This window comes from Charadrius vociferus, unplaced genomic scaffold (assembly GCF_000708025.1).
Source record: "Charadrius vociferus isolate BGI_N301 unplaced genomic scaffold, ASM70802v2 scaffold15, whole genome shotgun sequence".
NCBI lineage: Eukaryota > Metazoa > Chordata > Aves > Charadriiformes > Charadriidae > Charadrius > Charadrius vociferus.
Window position 1 is genome coordinate 9,276,017 of NW_009650064.1, and position 21,069 is coordinate 9,297,085.

General features: G+C 35.3%; 1 protein-coding gene across 1 annotated transcript in view; it reads left to right on the forward strand.

Annotated features, from left to right (window-relative positions):
• The window catches only part of MMP16 (matrix metallopeptidase 16 (membrane-inserted)), a 185,901-nt gene that overhangs the window by 115,621 nt on the left and 49,211 nt on the right, over window positions 1-21,069 (forward strand). The window contains exons 5-6 of the mRNA XM_009891863.1: window positions 16,076-16,237; window positions 19,165-19,382. Coding sequence (XP_009890165.1) covers window positions 16,076-16,237; window positions 19,165-19,382 — 380 coding nt within the window. The remainder of the gene's footprint in view (window positions 1-16,075; window positions 16,238-19,164; window positions 19,383-21,069) is intronic.

A 21,069-nucleotide genomic window follows, 5' to 3' on the forward strand; every position in this document is an offset into this window, starting at 1 on the left:
TGCTTCTGAAGTAATGAAGTAGATCTATGTCCCTTATTATAGGATCAGTAGCTGCTATATTTTGGACAGGAATTGTTATTTGCTTGTTTGTTTTTTTGTTTGTTTGGTTTGTTTTTTTTTAAGGAATCCCTTGTAAGGCCTTGGAGAGGGCAAGAAGTATTCTCAGTTTAGTTTGTAGTTTTCTCAGTAATTTAAAAGTTTCAAAAGCTGAAATGGATCTCAGACCCTTCACCATTTCTGAAGTAAGACCCAAGAGAAGGACAGATAAAGAGTCTGAAAACAGCCTTCTGAACAGTGACCTCGGGTAAAGGTGTCTCATCTTTAGAAATCTGTGTATCTTGACTAGTTCTGTTGGCAAACCCCAAGGGCCATTTCATGGATCAAGTGTGTTTAACATTCTGATATTCCCCGTCAAAGCCAACCCGTCAAAGCCAGGTTCCTGAATTAGTGACTATGCTCAAAAGTTTCATTTTGGCAGAAAGTGGCAGGAAAAGAAATAAACAACTGTGATGAATTTTGCAGTTAATAGTCACTGCTACCTGCATGTTGAATGAAACACAGACTATTACTATCAGTTGGGAATAATGATTGAGATGTATCTGTTCTTCTTCCTCACTATTGCCTTACATATTTTCCACCAATCTCTTTTCCCTAGATTTATTACATGATTTATTAGAAACACAATTCCTATTAACTATAGGAAACCTCTCAGATAGAATCCTAAAACTTATGGCAGAGAGAGCAGAAATGAAGACATTCAGAGAAGGGGCCATCATGGATGAAGATATATGCACGATGTTCTAGTAGCAAGCAAAATCCATTGCTAATACATATCATCATATATTTTATGGCCTCTTAGCTTATATATTTCCTTTTTTCACCTGAGAGTGTATGAAAACGTTTTTGCTGTTTGTCAGAAAGTAAACATCTCTAACTTAAGGCATAAACTCTTTCCTCTATTTCAAGAATTTCATTGGTTTCTCAAAATTGATTTCCCATTTCTCTGGCTACATGCACTTAAGTTAGTTCAAACCTTGTTTAAAGCAGTTATTTTTTCTGGGAAATTACTGAATGCATCGAAGCCTATTTAAAGGAGTGTTAAACCAGTTTGAATGGAGAGTGCACTACTTTTAACTAGATTAATTTAAGATTGACCTACTTACAGAAGTGCAGCTTTTTAAAACAGAGAAAGATTTAGAAGTAGCTCTCGGGGAAAACAAGGATTTCTTGGGAGCTTAGATTTCAAGCACATTAGACACGATGCTTAATGTACCAATTACTGGCTAAAATCTGACCATAGAACTGTGTCTTCCAGTGGCAGAAAATATTTGGCAACAGCTAAGTTTAAGTTCTCCTTAGATAAACATCGTAGATCATTAACGGTAGTTTGATACTCTTATCTTCATATTCATATCTGCAAGAGAAATAGAAAACAAAGTAAAATTCATGATTTTTTTTTTAACCTCTGTAGCAAATTTACCAAGACAGCTACTGTACCATACTGAAATCCTGCAGAAACCAGTTCTTCCAGCAAAGACTATACAATAAATAATAGCAAGTGAAACTCCATTACAGAAGTAATAGATGTTTTTAGAGTACAGTTACATTTAAATGTAAGGGGACTATTACCACAGAGTACTTACATTCATGTGGAATATTTGTAACTCTATAATATTTATTGTAACTCTATAATATGTGTAATATTTGTAACATACATGAACATACATGAAGTTGTGCTTTGGGAAAACAAACCCAAAACTTCAAGAATTCATCTTTTTTTTTTTTGTTTTTTTGTTTGTTAACTCTCCAGCATTCAAAAAGTTATTCAAATTTTGCAGGCAATAAAAAGAAAAAACCCAAACCTGTCACTTTGTACCATGCTGTTTGTAAATTGCCAAGTAAAAGCTTCTTGGACCTGATGCAAATACAGTATCCAGTGTAATGTACTTGGACTCTAGTTAGTGTGTAGATTCTGCTGTGGGCATTGTGTCGGCAGCCAACAAAAATTTATGAAAATCCTGATCTCTGAACTGCATAGATCAACTTGTAGTAAATTTCTTTTGGCTGTCGGTGTGGTTGACACAGTGCAGGAGATATATGCTGCTGGAAATATGAACCAGTGGAGTTGTGAAAACTAAGTCTCCTAAGGGAGCTCTGTGTCTCAAACCATGCTCATGTCGTATGCGGTGGTTAGGTATAAAGAAAGCCAAGCATTTCAGATTAAAGGAAGTTCTTTATTACAGTATTAGTATGACTTTAATTTCATAAAGCATAGTGCTCTTAATTGATTTAATGAGCTCTTATCAATATAAAATTTGATCTGTAACCAAGCAGCATGACCTTGCAGTTGCCACATGCTTGTTTTCCGGTTCTGTACCAGGATAAATATGTAAAAGATAAATATCTTCTTTGAATTTGTATTATACTTGTGTATATACTGTTAAACACAGAATTGCCAACATGGGTTCAGATCAAAGGTTATCCTACAAAATATTCTATCTCCAGTTATGGTTATTAACAGTTACCTAGGGAAGAGAATAAGAGAAGGACAAGCATATGGCAGCAAAACCCCAGCATATTCCCTATTAGCTTCCAGCAATCTGTAGCTCATTGAATTTCTGAGCCACAGGCCATATTTTTGTGTTTAATAGCCTTTGAGGGATTTCCTTTCATGAATTGGTGTAATCTGTATTTGAACTCATGTAAGCCTTTGGTATCCACAACATCCTGTGGCAATGTGCTCTATAGTTTAAGCAGATGTGAAAAACTACCTCTTTCTGAATTTTGAACATGCCATTGATAAATTCACTTCAGGTAGACTGGTGCTTATATTGCGAGGAGGTAATTTCTTGATCATTTTATCTATATCATTCATAATTTTATGGACCTCCGTCATATTTTTTTTTCCAGGATAAAGAGACCTAGCCTGTTGAGTTACAGCTTTGTTTATATGTAGTTTAAATTTAAAGAAGCACAACTTCTATTTTAAACTGAATCTATTTCAGGGCAAAATGAACAAATTAGCAATATTATAAAAGATGGCAAAAGCTAACTATTGCATTTATAATGTCACACAATGGTGAAGATGCTGGGATATTTAAAAGAATTTTGCAAGTTGCAGACAAATGGAGTAACGATTGGTTCTTTTTGTTTCACCGTTCCCCCTGAAATCCAATTTAATTCAGGGGTCAACTAACACAGATGACACTTTCTATTGCTAAAGCTCAAGGCTTCCAGTATTTAAAAAGCAAACCAGTCTTTCGCCACCAGTAAGGGCATGTTGTGCTGAAAGAATTTAATGGATAATCTGTCCCTGTCAAACCTTCCACGGATTACACTTGTTTGGTGTGCATATGCCCACCTTTTCCACATCCAGGCACCCCAAGACCTTACATAAAATATTAACTCTGAAACATCCAGTGTTTGCTACATAAAATGTGTCCTTGAAAGTATTATCACAGGATGCAAAGCTGCACTCGAGAACAGAAAGATCTCTTTCAGTTGTTGAAGAGATGGAGAATGATTAAAAAATAAACCATCAATGGCCCTGGCTGGCTTGTGAGGACTCAGTCATTAGACATAGGGCTATACAGATAGGAGAAGAGGATCTGGCTCCTAGACCCCATTTACTGGCTGGAAGGCAGATGATCAAAAGTATTAACTGTTGGCAAGGTAATGACCTCATTTTTATTATTTTGGGGGAGGAGTTTTTTAGCTTTCATGGAGCACCCTTTCAGCTTTGAGGAAAGCACTTCATTTACATGTCATTAAAAGGGAAATCTGTTGAACACTGGCAGTCAGTGAAAGTAGCCGTATGGATATATCCAGCCCCATGTTCTAGATGTGTGTTTAGCTGGCTGCTTTTAATACATCCCAGGGGTTATCAGTGTGCAGTATCATGCTCTCAGCATCCTTCTTGGCCTAAAATTGCCAAGGGCACTATTAAGCCCTTGGCTTAATAGAGAGACTGAGGAATATGTCAAAAAGACAGACTTTGTGATATTCTTAGTTATAACAACAGAAAGGTACACGGTTACACACATCTTACATTGTGCTTTTTGTGTCTATAGAAGAAAGGTGATATTTACACTGTAGCTTAATAACCAAACAGAGATGGTGATAATTCAGGTCGTAAACCAAAAAAAGGCAGTGTAACCTGAGCCACTAATTTGCACGTTGCTTCCATCATGGTATAGGTAAACATAGATCATCACAAGCCAACGTGGAGGAGTTAGGACGTTGCAAACTCAGTTATCCATTCAAACTGCAACTGGAGGTTATTTCCCACATACTAGGGCCAGTAGAACAAACTGTTTGCATTTGCCATCTGCCTCAGTTTGTGATCAGCCAGCCTATCTTGCTAATGAAAAGTATTAAAATGAAGCTGGCTGACTTTGCATGGAAATAAATGAGGAAAGTTCACATTGTCTGTTACATCAACTTTACTGCCAAGGAAACCTCTAGCTGAAAGGCAGAATGGATCCTTGCAGACAATTTTGGCAACAATTGCACCTACATTCACAAAAAAAGAACTGCCATATTTTTTATTTTTTTCAAAGATGTCTTTGTCTGAAACAACTGTTTATATAACAATGAAGATAAGTTTATCTTCCCAAACTGGCTTCATTTGAACAAACACTTGAATTAGTATATTAAGTGTACTAAGTTAAGTGGGGAAATTTAGCTAAAAAATGTTTCTTAAAATGATTAATAAGTTGAAACTAACTATGTTGGGACACCGAAGTGATAAGTACTTCCAAGACAATGTTTTTTGGAGTTGTTCTGTTGTTTTTTTTTCCTTTGTTTCCCCTTGCAGTATGATAGAAAATATCATTGGGGGGGCTTTTTTGTTCAGGCAGACAGATGTATTTTGAATGAATGCATACATAAAATGTTGGCCAGCTGCCTCATGATTATTTTTATTGTCCCACAACCCCTCGCACATGGTTACTGTGTGGGAATGACAAGGAAAAAAAAAAGTAACACCTCACACACAACAAATAAATAAATCTAGCTCCTACCTTAACCTTTCCTCCTCTTAAAAAGAAGCTTAGCAGACTTTAAATTTGAGTCTTGAATCTAAGCAAGCTTCATATAGTTCTTATACATGAGAGAAAGTTATAGAGAAGGGGGGGGAAAAGGAAAGAATTTAACATGTTCAGTGCTTTTTTTTTTTCTTATCCCCTATGCATCTCTTTATGTGTTCTCCATCAGCTTACAAAAGGGCAATATTTCCTTAAAAGGTGTGATATAAAAATAATACTAATAAAACAAATGCTAATAATAAAGAAACTACCTTATGACCAATGAGATTTCACACCAGAGACTGAGTTTCAGGCTCTTGAAAGATTACTTGCTATGGAGATCTTGTGAAAAGCTATACTTAAATATGTTAGGTTAAAAAAAAGAGAAAATCACCTTTATTATTACAAATAAATCAAAATCAATTCACAACTAAAAAATCACCTAATGAATTAATAACTTGATTTTTTTTTTTCTTTTCAGTTTGATCTGTTAGTAGAAATGATTTAAGAAAGAGAAACTATCTATGATCCTCAAATTGTCCCTTTAAAAACAAAGTGTCATTTCTGTCATCTAAAGCAGGCACCAGGCTTAGCACTCCAACTCCCATGTGATCCAGAGATCTTCAAGTCTCTGTTTGCTGCTAGGACCACTTCATGGAGACTTTTTCACTAAGATAGCAGCTTCAGGAAATCTGACTTTTCCCAAGGATGTTCTATAGAGTGTTATTATGTGCTGTCCTCTCCTTTCCCCTGCCTTTTCAGGGGCAAACGGAATCTGAAACATTATTTTGCCAATTACTATGGATGTTGTCATGGTTTCCTGAGAGAATGAGACAGGAATTTTACAGTAATTATCTATTTATTTATCTATTAGCAGAAATTTAATGGATTGTTGTTGCAAAAGTAGAAGAAGATAATCCTAAAATATAAGATAATACTGTATATGACTTTTTTAAGAATAATATGTGACTAAATAATGAAAGTTTTTCTACAATATCTCTATTCTGAAACCTTAGAGAGTAATTTGTGTTCTATCCTGACAATTCTTCACTTCAAATGCTTAAACCATATGTTCTTGAGGCCAAAATGCTTTTAATCTATATTTAGACTCCTCCGTAAGTGGCTTGGGCTTCAAAAAGTGTTGAGCAGCTAACGCCAATACCTGGAAACTTCTATGGCTAAAACACCAGGTTGGGAAAGAAGATGAAAACAGAAAAATCAAAAAGAACCAGTGGAATTAAAATAACAGTATTGTTTTGTGCAAAATGTTTTGTTGTAGTGGACAAGTTTAAGTCTCTAGTTCAATTCTTCCTGGTTTTGTGTATGTGTCACTTAAGTCCATATCCTGTACTTCTATAATTAATGTTTTGCCACTGACTTAAATGAAAAGACCTAAGTCAGAAGCCAGAAGACTTGAGTGGGTGGAATTAATCTGACCGTATGTTGATGTTTATATCTGATTTAATCTCATAGAGTCCCTTTAGAGTTAGAGGAGACATATATTGCCTTCCTGGGTAAGATTTGTCGCATCCTGAAGTAGGTGTCTAAAATAAACTAGATGAATCATGTCCTGAAATACCTGCTTCTCATCACTGGCTGTGAAAGGTGCAGGTATAGACATTTGTGTTAGTTTTCTGTAGCTAGGTGACTTTCACCAATGATGTTGAACCATGTGCGATTTCAGATTAGGGGAGAACTGAAGTGGTAAGTACTTCCAGTTAACAGCACCAACTGGAGTCAAAAGAAATCTATCTCAGCAGCAGAGATGCCTGTTTTGGGAACACTTCTAGATTACACTCAGAAAAGTTAATTACTGGTATAGGCTCTCCCCTGTCCCTCTTGGTGTGAGCAGGACACTCTCCTATTGGTCTAAATATGGTAATTCACAAATGGATTGAACCACGTAAATTTTGAATGCATAGTTGGTAATATAATGTGTAAACATACTTTTAGTTTCCCTTTTCTAAGAATCCTACAAAGCACCTTTCTTATGATGCAGTTTAGGAACTGATACAATGTAAGTTTGAGGAAACAGGCTTATCACTGAGTATTCAGGAAACTGAAGATATGGTAGTGACACAGGATTAATGTTGCTAGCTGTACTCCAGCTAGCAGTGCTAGCAGAAGCAGTACAAATATTAGGACCTGGGCTTCTGGAAGAGTTAGCAAGTACAATATATAACAACAGTCTTAGCTCATTTCTGTTGTTAATGACTACTTGTGTTACATGATGGCTGGCAGAGGTGGTGCGGTAATGGTCCTGGACCTGTCTGAGCTTGGGATGTGGCAGAGCAGCTGTGGGAGCACTGTGTCCCCAGCAACTCTGCGCTCAGCTCCCTGCTTTTCACTAGGAAGCTGAGGTGTGAGAGCCATTAGAAATGGGACTTCTGGCATTGTCCCTTCTCCCTGCCTGTGCCAGCGGCTATCCCCCAAGGCTTGGGTCCTGCTGAGCTCCTAACTCACGGAAGGGAAAGTGTGCCAGGACGGACCTCTGCCCTCGCTAATGTTCCCATGTCCAAGCTCTCTTGCACTTTGTCAGGGGCAGCTAATTCCTGCCTTCATCTTCCTCTCATAGGCTTTCCTTTGCTGTGAGGCCCAGGAGGATGGTTTGGCACCCTTTGCAATCTTTTCTCCTGGAGGCTGACCCTCTACGGCTAGTGCTGAGGCATCTCCGTGCCAACAAGTGCCAAGAGTCACTAGTTCCAAACTGACATTTTTCTCTGAGTGCTAGAGAGGCTTACAGCAGTTCCTCTACCTAGAGTGAAACAAACAGCTGTATGGATATATCCAGTAATACTAGCAGATTATCCAATAGATCAGAGCATTTCATATGAGTAAATTTCAACAAAGTAAAACCAAAGTAGAAAATTTGTCTTTCTGTCACTTTCTTCATATATATGATCCCCAGTTTGAAGTTGTCTCAATTTAGAATATGATACACATTTGGATCAGGTCTCCCTTTGAAGTCTGCAGACTTCTTAGAAAATATATCTGCTTTTCAGATCAGAGAAACTTTAATGATTTTTTTCCTTCTCCTAATCACTTTGCCAATTAAGATACAAAATTCCCACTTCTTTTATCACCAGTCCAATGAAAAAAAAAAACCAACAAAACCCAGAAAATTCTATCTTGACATTTTTTTCTTAATAGAAATTAAACAATCAAAATAACAGTGAAGGAAGAAGAATTGTTCATATAAAATTCCCAAATATATGTACAGCAGTATGTCTCTTTCTCTTTAAAAAATCTTAAGGTCATATGTAGGTGTTAAGTAGATACAATGATAGGGTACGAGTAATAACCCGGTTTTGATGGCTTTAATGTGAGTTAAGTTAGAGGATAATATAATTACTTTCAGTAGTTTAACTGACACAGGGTAAAAATTTATCTCTGCAGAGAGCCAACAGAAGTTTTACACACAAATTAAATTCTATGTACATTCTATTGTGGGGATTTCAGTGATCTGTAAGACCCTTTTCAGATTTCTGCCCCATGGCAAGTTACATCTATTTTGAATATTGGCAACGTGACTTTGACCTTCCATCCTAGTAATTACACATATTTCTTTATAGTAGGGCACACAGGACATTAGGGGAAATGAAGGAAAAAAAAAAATCATCCCTTCAAAACAAAAGCAGCTGCAGTGTTAACATGCCAGCATTTTAGCTGAGTGGCTTAGACAGAAAACCTACATTTGGTTTGTCAAAGGCAACGATTTGATTTTGATATGGACTTATGCGCAATTAAGGTCCTTTTATGTTTGTTCTCACCCGGAGTGGCACTTACACAGGAGCAGTAGAAAAACGTCCCTTCCCTTCACATAAATGATCTGCAGTGACAAGACCACAGAGGGTAGCTAAGAATTGTGTGATACATGCTCTTTTCATGCACATATCCAAATCTTCAATCCCAGCATGTCTTCATTCTCACAGCCTTTAGAAAGGAGTTTTAAATACTTCTCCAGTTTATTGTTCCCACAGCAACAACTAAAAAGAGGACAAAGAGAATATAGGAAAGCATAAATAGATAAGGCTGCTACAGTATTTGCAGCATTTGTAATTGCATTGAGACTACTGGAAAAATGGCATAAATGTTATTTAGCAACCTGGTCATTAGTAATGTTATAAGAATGACCATTGTATTTTCAAACATTTTTACTGGTGTGAGCTTGCTGAAAGAAATTAATTTATGAAGATCTTTTCTAGCAAAATGCAAAATTCCATTATCATTTTAATTTATTTAAAATAATTATTATATAATGATAATTGTGAAAACACCCCAAATAAAACTTTTCTCTCTGTTAGTCGATATGACGTTATTACTAATAGAATGAAAGTGCCATTTGAGAATACTATACAAATTTAGTAGTGGACCTGAGTGATGAAGTTAATCAATCACAGGAGCTAGAGATTCAGCATAAGTGTAGTTTTTCTTAGTTTGTTAGGTTCATTGTCACATCAGGGGTTCCTCAAAGCATGAAATGAAGCCATAAGCATTATATCTGCAGAAGCAACACATACCATGATATTTATACCTTGTTGGGAAGCAGCAAGCTCTTGTGTCTTTACCTTTCCTGGGATCATCTCCAGCTGCTTCACTTCTCTCTCTTTGGAAAAGTTGGTATTGATTCGCTAGTCAGAATAGTTTGCAAAATTTTTCAGTACTAGTGATTGAAACTGTGAGAAACAAAGTGAATATATCTTTACATCCACTGTTTTTTAGAAAGAAAATTAAGAATATATTAAGTAATTAATTCCACCCATTTCAAACAATTTACTAGAAATTTGTAGAAGGTACTTGGCAATAAATGTAAGTAATAAGGCAGAATTTCTTACCTTTTGCATGTCCCTGCCTTCTAAAGTACAGGCTGATTCATATTATAAAAGAATGTGGACTCCTTTCAAATATGTTAGTTATCGGGCATCTGACTTCTTCTAAATTATGCCCACAATATGCAGAAACAGTAGAATACTGCCAGAAAGGACATACACACGTCTAAAATCACATATCCTTATCATATCTCATCAATGATTACTGAGTCACCTGAAGACAGCCTTGCCCTATAGGAATATCCCCTTGTCAAATTTCAAGCAAGCAAGTTTAAATTTCACACTAATCTATGGTTCTTTTTTAAATAAAATACTTTGTCAAAAATACCCACATGTGGGTGTAGGTCTACTAAAATATACACAGAGTATATTAGTACATACTTTGTATATAACAAACTGCCTGTACCTCCCCTTCTGTCTGCATATATGTATATCGGTAAGTGAACTTGTGAAGATTTTAGTGTATATCTTAGTATATGTAATAATAGAGTGAAAGGAACATATTTTTATGTTGTTGTCTTTTGTCACAATGGAAAAAAGACTAAATGTATAGATGCATTATTGAAAAAATATTTTTTAAAATACAGTGTGTACAAAATAGATACACTATTCATGCAGAAGATGGGTATACTCTATATGATACATTTTTATTTAAAAGCATAAAAAATTCATTTTGCTCTTCATTTTTCAAAGCTACTGCACCATCTCAGCTCCATCTTTTAGCAAAACTTTCTTTCCAAAATAACTACCAAGCTTCCAATGGCAGAAATTTGAGATAATGTCAAGCAACTGCTTATGATTTCTTAGACTGGAAAATGTGGCACCTTTGTTTGGGTAAGAGTATGCCTATGATTTATATTTAGGTCCATGTATAGTGTCTGTATAGCATATATATGCATATATGGTGCTTATGTAAGTACATGCATAATGTATATGCTCAATTCTGCTGTATTGCAATAAGGTCTGAGACAGAAAGAGTCTTCTTTTATCACTGAGTGTCAAAATAGCACATTCAAAATTATATCCTGTCTGCAAAGAATAATAATAATGGAGATATAAAACTTTTTTTGTTTTGTTTTGTTTTTTTTCTTTCTGTATGCAATGTAGAGAAAAAAACGTGCTCTAAAGTTTGCAGCATTTCAGCCGGTTAGGATTAGCAGCGTTGGTTTGATGACTCAAACATACAAATGAACAGAATAATGAAAATTCAAATTCTAAATACATCCGACACAAGTTCATGCATAGCATGTGTGTAATATTTTCCAATGAACTGTAAGCTTGACTTTGAGGTACAGTCTTGTTGATAATAGGGCTGTAATGAAAGTCTTTCTTGTACAGATTTACATTTCAGATTCATATGGATTTAATCTGAAATCATCTATCTGCATCACATGAAAAATAAAGTAGAATATTTTTTGGGGAAGAAACAATGTATGTCTATGTAGAAAACATTTTTGTAGTTTCCCAGTTTGTTTGAAATTTGAAATACAGTTTCTATATTTTTTGTCTTTCTCTGGATGAGAAAGTCTTCAAAATTGAGGTCTTATGATGTTTAAATGACGGATAACTCGAGCTCATGATGTGTTATAGAAGTTACTGTCACATGGCAAGTGAGGTGTCATTTAGTGCTGCATTGAAAAGATGGCCAAGTGTTGAATCCAAGTCTTACTAAGCCATTAGGGTATTGTTTTTGAAAATTAAGTTCATATATCATTTAAAACGAATGAATATCTTCAGATCTATGGTTTCTTAATAGCTTGCTGTGGACAAACATATTAGCTTTGTTTATTTGTAGACATGAAAATAATGTATATATAAGCTACAGGGAAAGGCTTCCCCATACACCATGCTCCACAGTGCTGGCTGTTGAATATTTGATATATTAATACATATTTATACTCTGGAGTTTGGGCAGTGATTGTAAAGTCAGGCAGATTTAGTGCCTAAAATAGTTTATAGCCTCAGAGAAAAGTGTCAGTATAAAAATAATCAGTTTGTCTTAGTACTTTACACACAGTAAAGTTTCCTTGTGAAATCAAACTTGAGATAAAATAAGAAAAACAATCACAATCTTTTTGAGTTTATATCCATTCTATTCCAAATCTCCACACCAATGGGGAACACGAAAACGGAGATGCACAAGTTATGGACTTGTGAAATATATTTTCCAATATTTCTCTACTAATCTATAGATAAATATAAGATGTAACTGAAACTACCACAATGAATATTCACCATCATATATCCTGCAGTGGCAACTTTTAATTTAAAAGTCATCATAGTCATATGTAGTTTAACTCTCTTACTCATGACTTGTTAAAGTTTTGCGATGGTGCTTCATTTTACCAAGTGGACAGAAATATATTTTTCTACCTGGGTAATGCATACTGAAATATAGAATTATTTGGGATTCTCTCCTTCAATGGTGAGGACTGAAAACATTTAAAAAAAAATATCTGATGTCAGTGCCATAACAAAGCTAGCCTGAGCTGGTATGAATATTCCCATTCGTTTACACTCCTTCATCTTACTCTGCCCACTGTCCGAGGAACTGAAGTTGTCCTACTATCAACCTTGCATTCACGAGTGCAGTTCTGTGCAGCCTGCAGTGAAAGAGTGAGCACTCAGGGTTATCCTTCTGCACTCTCTGTAGCTAGTTACAGTAACACTGAGATGCTCAAGGCAAGTCTTCTCCCGAAAGCAAAGAGAGACTGAGTAATTGATACCTAATTGGAGAAATCTAATTATATGCAAAGGAAAAAGGATGGAAACTAAGACAATAGTAGGTTCTACCTGCGTTGGTCTCAGACAACGCATCTTGAACTGGTTTAAACCTCAGTTTCAACTACACTAAGTTATTTGGGTCAGTTTAAATTCAGGATGCCCTGGAGACAATCATGACTCTTGATGGAAATTGTTATGAATAATGGGGCTATTTGACTATAAGTAGAAAATATGTTCCCTGTTAAATCACTGTCACCTCAGGCAAGAGTATTATTCTCCCATCTCTTTCCTGTGACCTTCTCCCTTCCCCCCTTATCCGTTTGCTCTAAGGGCTGCTCTATCTTTACCACATTTAATAGCTCCCCTGATGGCTACAGGTTGTATTGCAGGAGGTGGAAATGACTTTTCATAGTCCTTTTGCCTTCCTCCCTTTTGGTCTTAGGCTTTGACTAAGTCCAGAGGGGGCAGTCAGATGATGAATATCTTTCTTTCTTTTTTTTCTTTTTTTTTTTTTTTTTCATATAATCACCCCTATCCAAAAGACAAAAGGAGAAATACATACCAAGAAACAGCCACCCCCTACATATTATCTGTTCTCTGACATAGTCACACTGTCATTTAGAAGTATTACTTTGGAAGTGCTCTACCATATGCTCAATATCTGTGAGCCCAGAAGGAAGATATGCCAGTAGATGACAGTGTGTTCTATTTATTTCCCTGTTACTATGTAATTCACACCCCTTCAAGGTCAACATGGAACAAAATATGGAAATTCCTGGAGATCTTTATGGGGACTCAAGGAGGACTGATAACCAAAGGATGTATTGATTCTTTACGCATTGCATAACTGGCACAAATAGAGAGAAACAGTAGACTCTTCCAAGACTATTTATTAACTGGGGTTTCTTGAAATTTTAGAAATTGTAACAAGTTCACATTGCTGGACCTCCTACCTCAAATAGTAGAGGTTGAGCAGCACATGTAAAACAATCTTTGGTCTACTGATAATGACTGGCCTAATAACAGTGTTAGAATCAAATAGTATTAATTTAAAACTATTTTAAAATGGATCAGTAAGTACTGTGGCCAATTTACTAGCACAATTATTAATATAGGACATAGACTGTTTAATATTCTTAATTATGATGTAGGAAGCATAAGCCTATGAGGCAAATTTGTGTTTCACAAGGTCTGAAAAGAAAAAGGAAGTTGCATCTTAAATATGTGATTTAATGCCAGACAAAGAAATATTTCATTCTAATAAACTTGGGTTAGAACTCTAATTTTCATAAAACACAGAAAAGAATTGAAAAATAATGTGAGACGTGTCACAGTACAATAGTTATAGTACAGTAACATCTTCTTCCTTCACGTCTTTCCATCTTAAGCCTATAATTTTTAAAAATTATATTAATTATTCCATTATGAGTGCAGAGTGAAAACCTTTACAGAATTCCTCCGGTGCATCACTTCCACTGCTGAGGTTAGCTACAGAAGCTGTGGATTATTCATATGAGATAATGTCAAGACCAGTTTTGACTGCATATAGAAGGGCAGATTCAGACATCAAAAACATTTGTCACTGGGACAGTCAAGCTTTGCAAACCTGTTAAAAGTGCACACTGAGAATCTGCTTTTCTATAAAAAGAACTGCATCCAAGAAAAAATATTGTAATGAAAATATTTCATCTGGAAACCACATAATTATAAATGATAGGATAAACTCTTCTCATTTCTGAAAGCACATTATGTCACATTAATTTTCGAAAGACATGATTTTTCTGCAGTTAAACTGAATAAAAGAGCAAGAGCATTTAGTTTTCATATTTCCGGATTAAGAATCAGAAAGACATGAAAAGACTGTCAACTAAGCACATAGTTTTAGTTGTGACTGTTTCCATGCTTTCAATCAAACATTTATTTTAAAAACATCAGCATGGATCCATATATCATGAAGACATCTACTGCCAAGTGTTCCCCTTTCATATATACTTGGGGAAAAGTTTATTTCTTCAAGTCAACAAGAGAAAATACTTGAAAAATTGAAATACTGCCAACTACATCCTCAAAGTTCTATAGCTCTCTATATATATGTTTTTTTTTTTTTTTTGCTAAATTCACTTTTTAACATTATTATTACTATTAATGCTATAATGGTCCTTAGAATTCCAGATCAAGTGCCAGCAGTAGACAATAACTGCCTACCCCCGAAGAATTTACAGAATATAGGCTAAGACTTAATGTTGAGCATTGTCTTGTTCCAATACACAACTGTCTATTAGGCCACAGTATAAAGCCGTTTGTATACTGCTCTTTCAACAAGAAACTACCTACTGTAGTTTCACTTGAATCGAGCCATTTAAAAGTTAGATGTTCAGCATAAGCTGCTGATCTAGAATACTTCTCTTGTCAGTGGGACTAGAACACACTTCTGGAGGATTATTCTTCCCATCCCTAGGTGGGGAAAATGAGCAACCTCCTGGATGTGACCCTCTCCAAGTGTCCAGAATCTTTCTCCCAATGTAAAACATTTTTCTAAAGTCTCATTATATAACAGTTGGACTACAGACAGCATCTGTACAAAAGGCTCATAGAAAGATATGCTGAACTAAGTCTTAGATGAATAAAAATAGACAAAATTAATACCGTAGAAGTCCAGCCCTGAATTTTTTATAAAAATAATCCCATTGGCTTTACTTTGTGTTTGCTTCAGAGTACCATAATTCTACTGCCAAAACTTCTAGTTGTGTCTAATACATAGTAATATAAAATGAAAAGGTGATTTTTAGAAGGTAATAACAAAAAATCCAAATCAGTCTATAACATGAATGGGTCATTTTATTTTTTAGACCTACAAAAATCAAAAAGTTCTAATACTTCGGTACGCAACTACACTTACGAGAGAATTACACAATGAAATAAATAAGGACATCCTATTTTGAGAAGGATAGCACAACACATATTTTCCTCGTTAGGATTTCAGTTATGGCAATTCAGAAATGGACAACGTCTACAAATAATCAGCAGGGGTCTGGTTACAAGCGCTTGGATGACTAAGTTCCCTGTGGGGTTTGTCCTAAATAGGTAGTCCTCAGTTTGTGAAGTTTACCACACACAGCAAGGATATTTTCCTTTTGGAACTATGTCTTGATGCAAGCATTTTCAGTCAGGTTTGATGCAACATCAACTTCAAGTCGGAAATTGCACGCAAGCCTAGACGTGAGGTATGACACTTGAACCATGTGCATCAGTTAGAAAAGATTACACTTATGGTATCTGTAAGAGTATCATATATTATATGTAACAATAATGGTTTCCTTGTTTAAAAATGGGAAAGCCGCCTTTGCTACCACATTATCCTTATGATTCATTATTAAGCATTACCTTGTAAAATTCAAATTCAGTGAAAGTCTTTCAAGTGCAGAGTCCTCCAGTTGTGTTGTTTCTGATATTATGCTATGGTTTCAAAGGTATTTTTTCCCTTTCTTCTCTTCATAGGAAATGATCTGTTTCTAGTTGCAGTGCATGAACTGGGACATGCTCTGGGCTTGGAGCACTCTAATGATCCCACTGCAATCATGGCTCCATTTTACCAGTACATGGAAACTGATAACTTCAAACTACCTAATGACGATTTACAGGGCATACAGAAGATATACGGTATGTCATATTCTAATTAAGCAACATAAGTTTTTGGGGTTTTTTTTGCTTTTTTTTGCTTTTTGCTTTTCTTTCTCCAAAAGAGTTTGTTAGCGTAGACTCTGCTAGTTGTTCTGCCAGAGGCCTTCTTCTGAGTAGACCAAAGATTTTGATGAAGCTCTTTTACTTTGTTTCTCACTGTTCACAACTTGCATTCAATTTTGCACTTAGCTGGAATTTTAAATGTTTTTAAAAAGCCATAAAGAAGATATCGGCAAAAGGATACCAAAAGATGAAAATATTAAGAAATGTAAGCCTTTAACCATAATGAGCTTATTTCCACAGTAGTCCAGGCTCATGTAACTGGATGAATTGGTTGCTTCTCATTTTATCAGTTATAGTAATAAATAGTTCCCTTGGTGTACAAGATTTGTGGTCCTGGAAAAAAAAAAAAAAAGTTCTTGTGATAAATACAGCAAACTGAGCTCAAAACAATGTTATTACCAACCCAAGATTTTGAACTACCCGGGGGCGTAAAATATGTTTGTTTAGGTTTTTTGTGGCCCCATATAAAAGACGCATGTGATGTAAATAAATTCTGCGGGAACTGAATTCAATTTGACAAGGCAAGGTAATTGAAAATTAAAAAACACACAAATACAAAAAACAACCCTATGATATTATTCTGATTATGGGTTGAATGTAACACTAACTCCCATATCACTGTTCCTTACATTTCCAAAGACATGGGTTTGTTCTTGGTTTTGAAGACTTTGATTCTGCTGTTTTCTGTTAAATAGTCAGGATTTTTCTTTAAGAAGATATTTTCTTTTTCTCTCCTACAGTTAAAAAATCTGTGGTATCTGTATGTTAATGCTATGTATCCGCTACATATCATTTGGAATTGCCTTGCTTAATATTCCCAAGTTAATTTTGTATTGGATTCAATTTTGTACTTATAATTATTTTCAGTTTAAAGGTTTGTCAGGTTTATATTGAATATTATCAGAGCCATTCCTTGTTTATCTTTACTCCTAGAAAGTAGGACGATCATGTAGAATTACTGTACTGCTAACTAGAACCCTGCAGCCTCCGTGGTGTTTTTTTATATTAACAAGCTTTTTAAAATATTTTGTTAACGAGCACTGATAGATATTTTCATAAAACATAAATAGCAATTTTAAAATAATTGGCTGATCAAGTTTTGTTTAGTTGTTTTTTTTCCTGTGTGATTAGCTGGAAAGAAGGTTGTTTCTCATGACCTCATAAGTTGGTAGTCTAGACTTAAGGGCTAGACAAGAATACTTTGCTGAAAACTAACTGCTAAGCTCTAACAGCTGTGGGCTATACATTAGGAGAAATGTGTTACCCCTGGGAAGTAATATCTGACATCACCGCCAAATGGCATATGAAAACTTTGGTTTGGGGTTAAAAACTTTCCAACACGAGCTACTGCAAACTGATTTCTTTGCTCCTTTTAAAATCAAGAAGTGATCTGGAATCATATGCCTCAATAAAAATGTCACAACTATTAAAATAATTACTTTGGTCTGCAGTGTTCTTCGAAACACCATTATTAACTGTAAATTATAAATGTCACAAGCCTTAAAAGTCTGAATGAAATAAATGCCTTATTAAATTGTATGAAAACCATTTGGCGAGTTTAATATTTCCTTACATAGTCCATCTTGTTCTTTAAAAAGTATACTTTCTTTGAAAAAGTATCATAATTTCAAATGCTATTTGTGTGGGTTTTAGAGTTATCTTACTATTGAAAACTCTTTCTAAAGCTAATCATGCAAATGATATTTATTTTTTAAAGTCAAAATTGATTATGTATTTAAATGATTTGGAGAAAGGTCTAGAGAAAATGAGCAAAATTAGAGTGTTCATCTTGTTTCCAGAAATCTTACTGATACTACTGAAACTTCTGATCTTTTTGTACATGGAAAATATAAGTAAATGTAGTAATATGGGTAGAAAGGGAAAGGCATTTTCACTACACCCGTTGCAAGTCATTCAGTATGCCATTAGGGTTATGAGTAACATCTGCCTAGGATCGCCGTTTGACTTTCAGATACAGAAATTATGAGTGGGGTAGTTATTTCACCTGTCATCAAACTCTGTATTTATGACAGAAAATGTATTTGAAAGAAGAAAAATGTTTTAAAACTGCTGTATAGAGTTTTAGTTTTTCACTTTAGTTCTTTTTAATCCATTTATCCTTAGAACAATTCCTTTAATTACCGGGTATCTAGCTTTGTAAGACTCACTGGAAAATAAAAAATAAAATAAGAAGTACTTAATTTCAGTATATTGAAGAAAACATGTGAATTCTGTTTTTGTTTGTATGGATGCCTAGGATTTGAAGTCCAGTTTCAAGAGCTCCTATACATAGCAAGGGGCATTGGGCAAAGATGGTAATGTCCTGTCACTAATGCACATGACATTACGTGGCCTACAAATTTGGTCAGTAGGAAATATATGTATATGTGAACTGACGAGTGGAAGTTAAAAATATGGATTGAAAATCCATTGACTGCTGATGATCTTATTAGGAATAGGTTTTTTGTTTTCCTTTATTTTTGTACAAGAGACAATGATTCTGTTTTAACAGTTCTTACTGGGTAAAGTGTATGCTACTAATTACTTCTCATCTGAAATGGTGCTGGACTGTGCATCCTTTGCAGGTTTTATTGGAGTGTTATTCCAATAAAGAAGGAAGATTCTGGATAGTGAAAAGTAATTATTTCCTTCATTCATGACTTGATTTATGGTAGTTGTTCATTATACCCTGTAACAACACAGAAAAGGTATGTTAGGTCACTTTTTCCATTCCCCTTCCACTGTAGGATTTACACTGCTTACAGCAGGTTTTTGTTGTATATTTCTTCTTTGAGTGCCACTGGTGGGCATGTAAATTACATCCTGCTGCTATATTTTTAAAGGTCCACCTGACAGGATCCCACCACCAACAAGACCTCTGCCAACAGTGCCCCCACATCGTTCAGTCCCTCCAGCAGACCCGCGGAAGAATGACAGGCAACCTAAACCTCCCCGGCCACCCACTGGTGACAAACCTTCTTATCCCGGAGCCAAGCCTAACATCTGTGATGGGAACTTCAACACTCTGGCTATTCTTCGCAGGGAAATGTTTGTTTTCAAGGTAGGAGGCTGTGAATTTTTCAATGTTACATCAAATGTCTACATTTCTCCTTTTTTTTTTTTTGTTTTTTCTTTTAAAGCAAATTCTCATTCATCATGACTCCACTTTCCCAGCCTGCTCACAGTTAGAAAGTTCAAGAAAGAAATTAAAAAAAATAAACATACACATGGCTTAAACGTCTAGCAGAGGACTGCTGTAATGTTTTATTTTGGGAAAAAAAACATGTCAGCAGAAACTGTAAAGCCTCAAAATGTAAGGTAAATAAATGCTGCATGTTATGGAGAGATAAAAAGTGTAAATCAACTCATGAATTATAGGAATGATTTTGTTGGGAATACAGCCACATCCAGACATACAGTAGATATTGTGTCTTCAACGGTTTTGTTTTGTTTTTTTTTTTTCCACAGAGCTATAATTTTAACTTTACAATTAGATCTGTCATTTACAAAGGATGTTTGTCATTGTGTTATGGTTGCATTGAAACCACAATATCTAAGTAAAGGTCTTCACCACAAAAATCTTATTGCAAATGTGTCATTGTTTATTTCCATTCATCTTCTTGCCCTGAGCTGAAAATGTGGTATATACAGCAAATCGAAAGAAACAAACTGAATTGAAAGGCCGTCTTTTGATAGAAGGACTTTGCTAAGAGTCACAGACATCAAGCCATCTTAGGAGCATGATCTGCAGTATGGTTTCCAGAAGGTATTGAATGTTGAAGAATAATTACAGAATCATTATTACTCAGTCTCTTAAATCTTAAACAAATCTGCTGACAGGTAGTGCTGAGCAAATGTTCCAGAAACAAGCAACAGGATAATGTATTATTTTGAACTATTGGTGTGTCAAATTTGCTTAAGCAATAGGAAGTATGGGACCTTTGTTTTGTAAACATATAATATGATTCTTTTAAACTTCAACATTATAGGTAGAGAAGAAGGACCTTTCACAGGAATAGATAACAGTTTTCCCTTCAGCAATAGTGTAAGCAATGAATTTGTCCCAAAACATGAAGCTCCCAGTTCAATTGCTTTTGTTGTCCTTGCTGATAGGACCCCTTTCTCCCTTATATGTTTTCTTTTTATGTAATCTATCACTCCAGATAAATCTTATTAGCAATGCTACCCAGGCTTTCACTTTCTTTAGCATACCTGAAAAAATATGTACAAATAGCTTTACATGAATTAATTCAAAATTATTGAGCTACCTTCACAATCCTATGGGCAGAAAACATTTTTCCCATAAACAGCTGAGGATTTTGCCAGCCCTGGGACTGTCAGTCCTTTCCATTTGAATAGATGGTATATATTCAAACACTGGGAGGTCCTGAACCATCACTCTTTTTATGACTAAAACTCAAAGGTTAAGGAAGAATCTAATTTTCTAACTTGACATTAAACAGGATATTAAAATACCTACTTCAATCTCATGTTATCCACCTCAAGAGCAATAGAACATATTCTCATTTATTTTAGACATAAATCAACAAGTAGTGAAATGGTATCCCACTAATACAAAATTTCCTGTCTAGCCAAGTCTGTGTTCCCAGATAAATAGATTCACCACCCTTACTAATCACTCTTACCTATTCTGATTGAAAATACAAATTAAGTTTTCCCAAAAAATGTTTACTGCTTGCTGCCTTAACACTACATATTTACTGTACAGTTTGTATGCTTACTAGTGT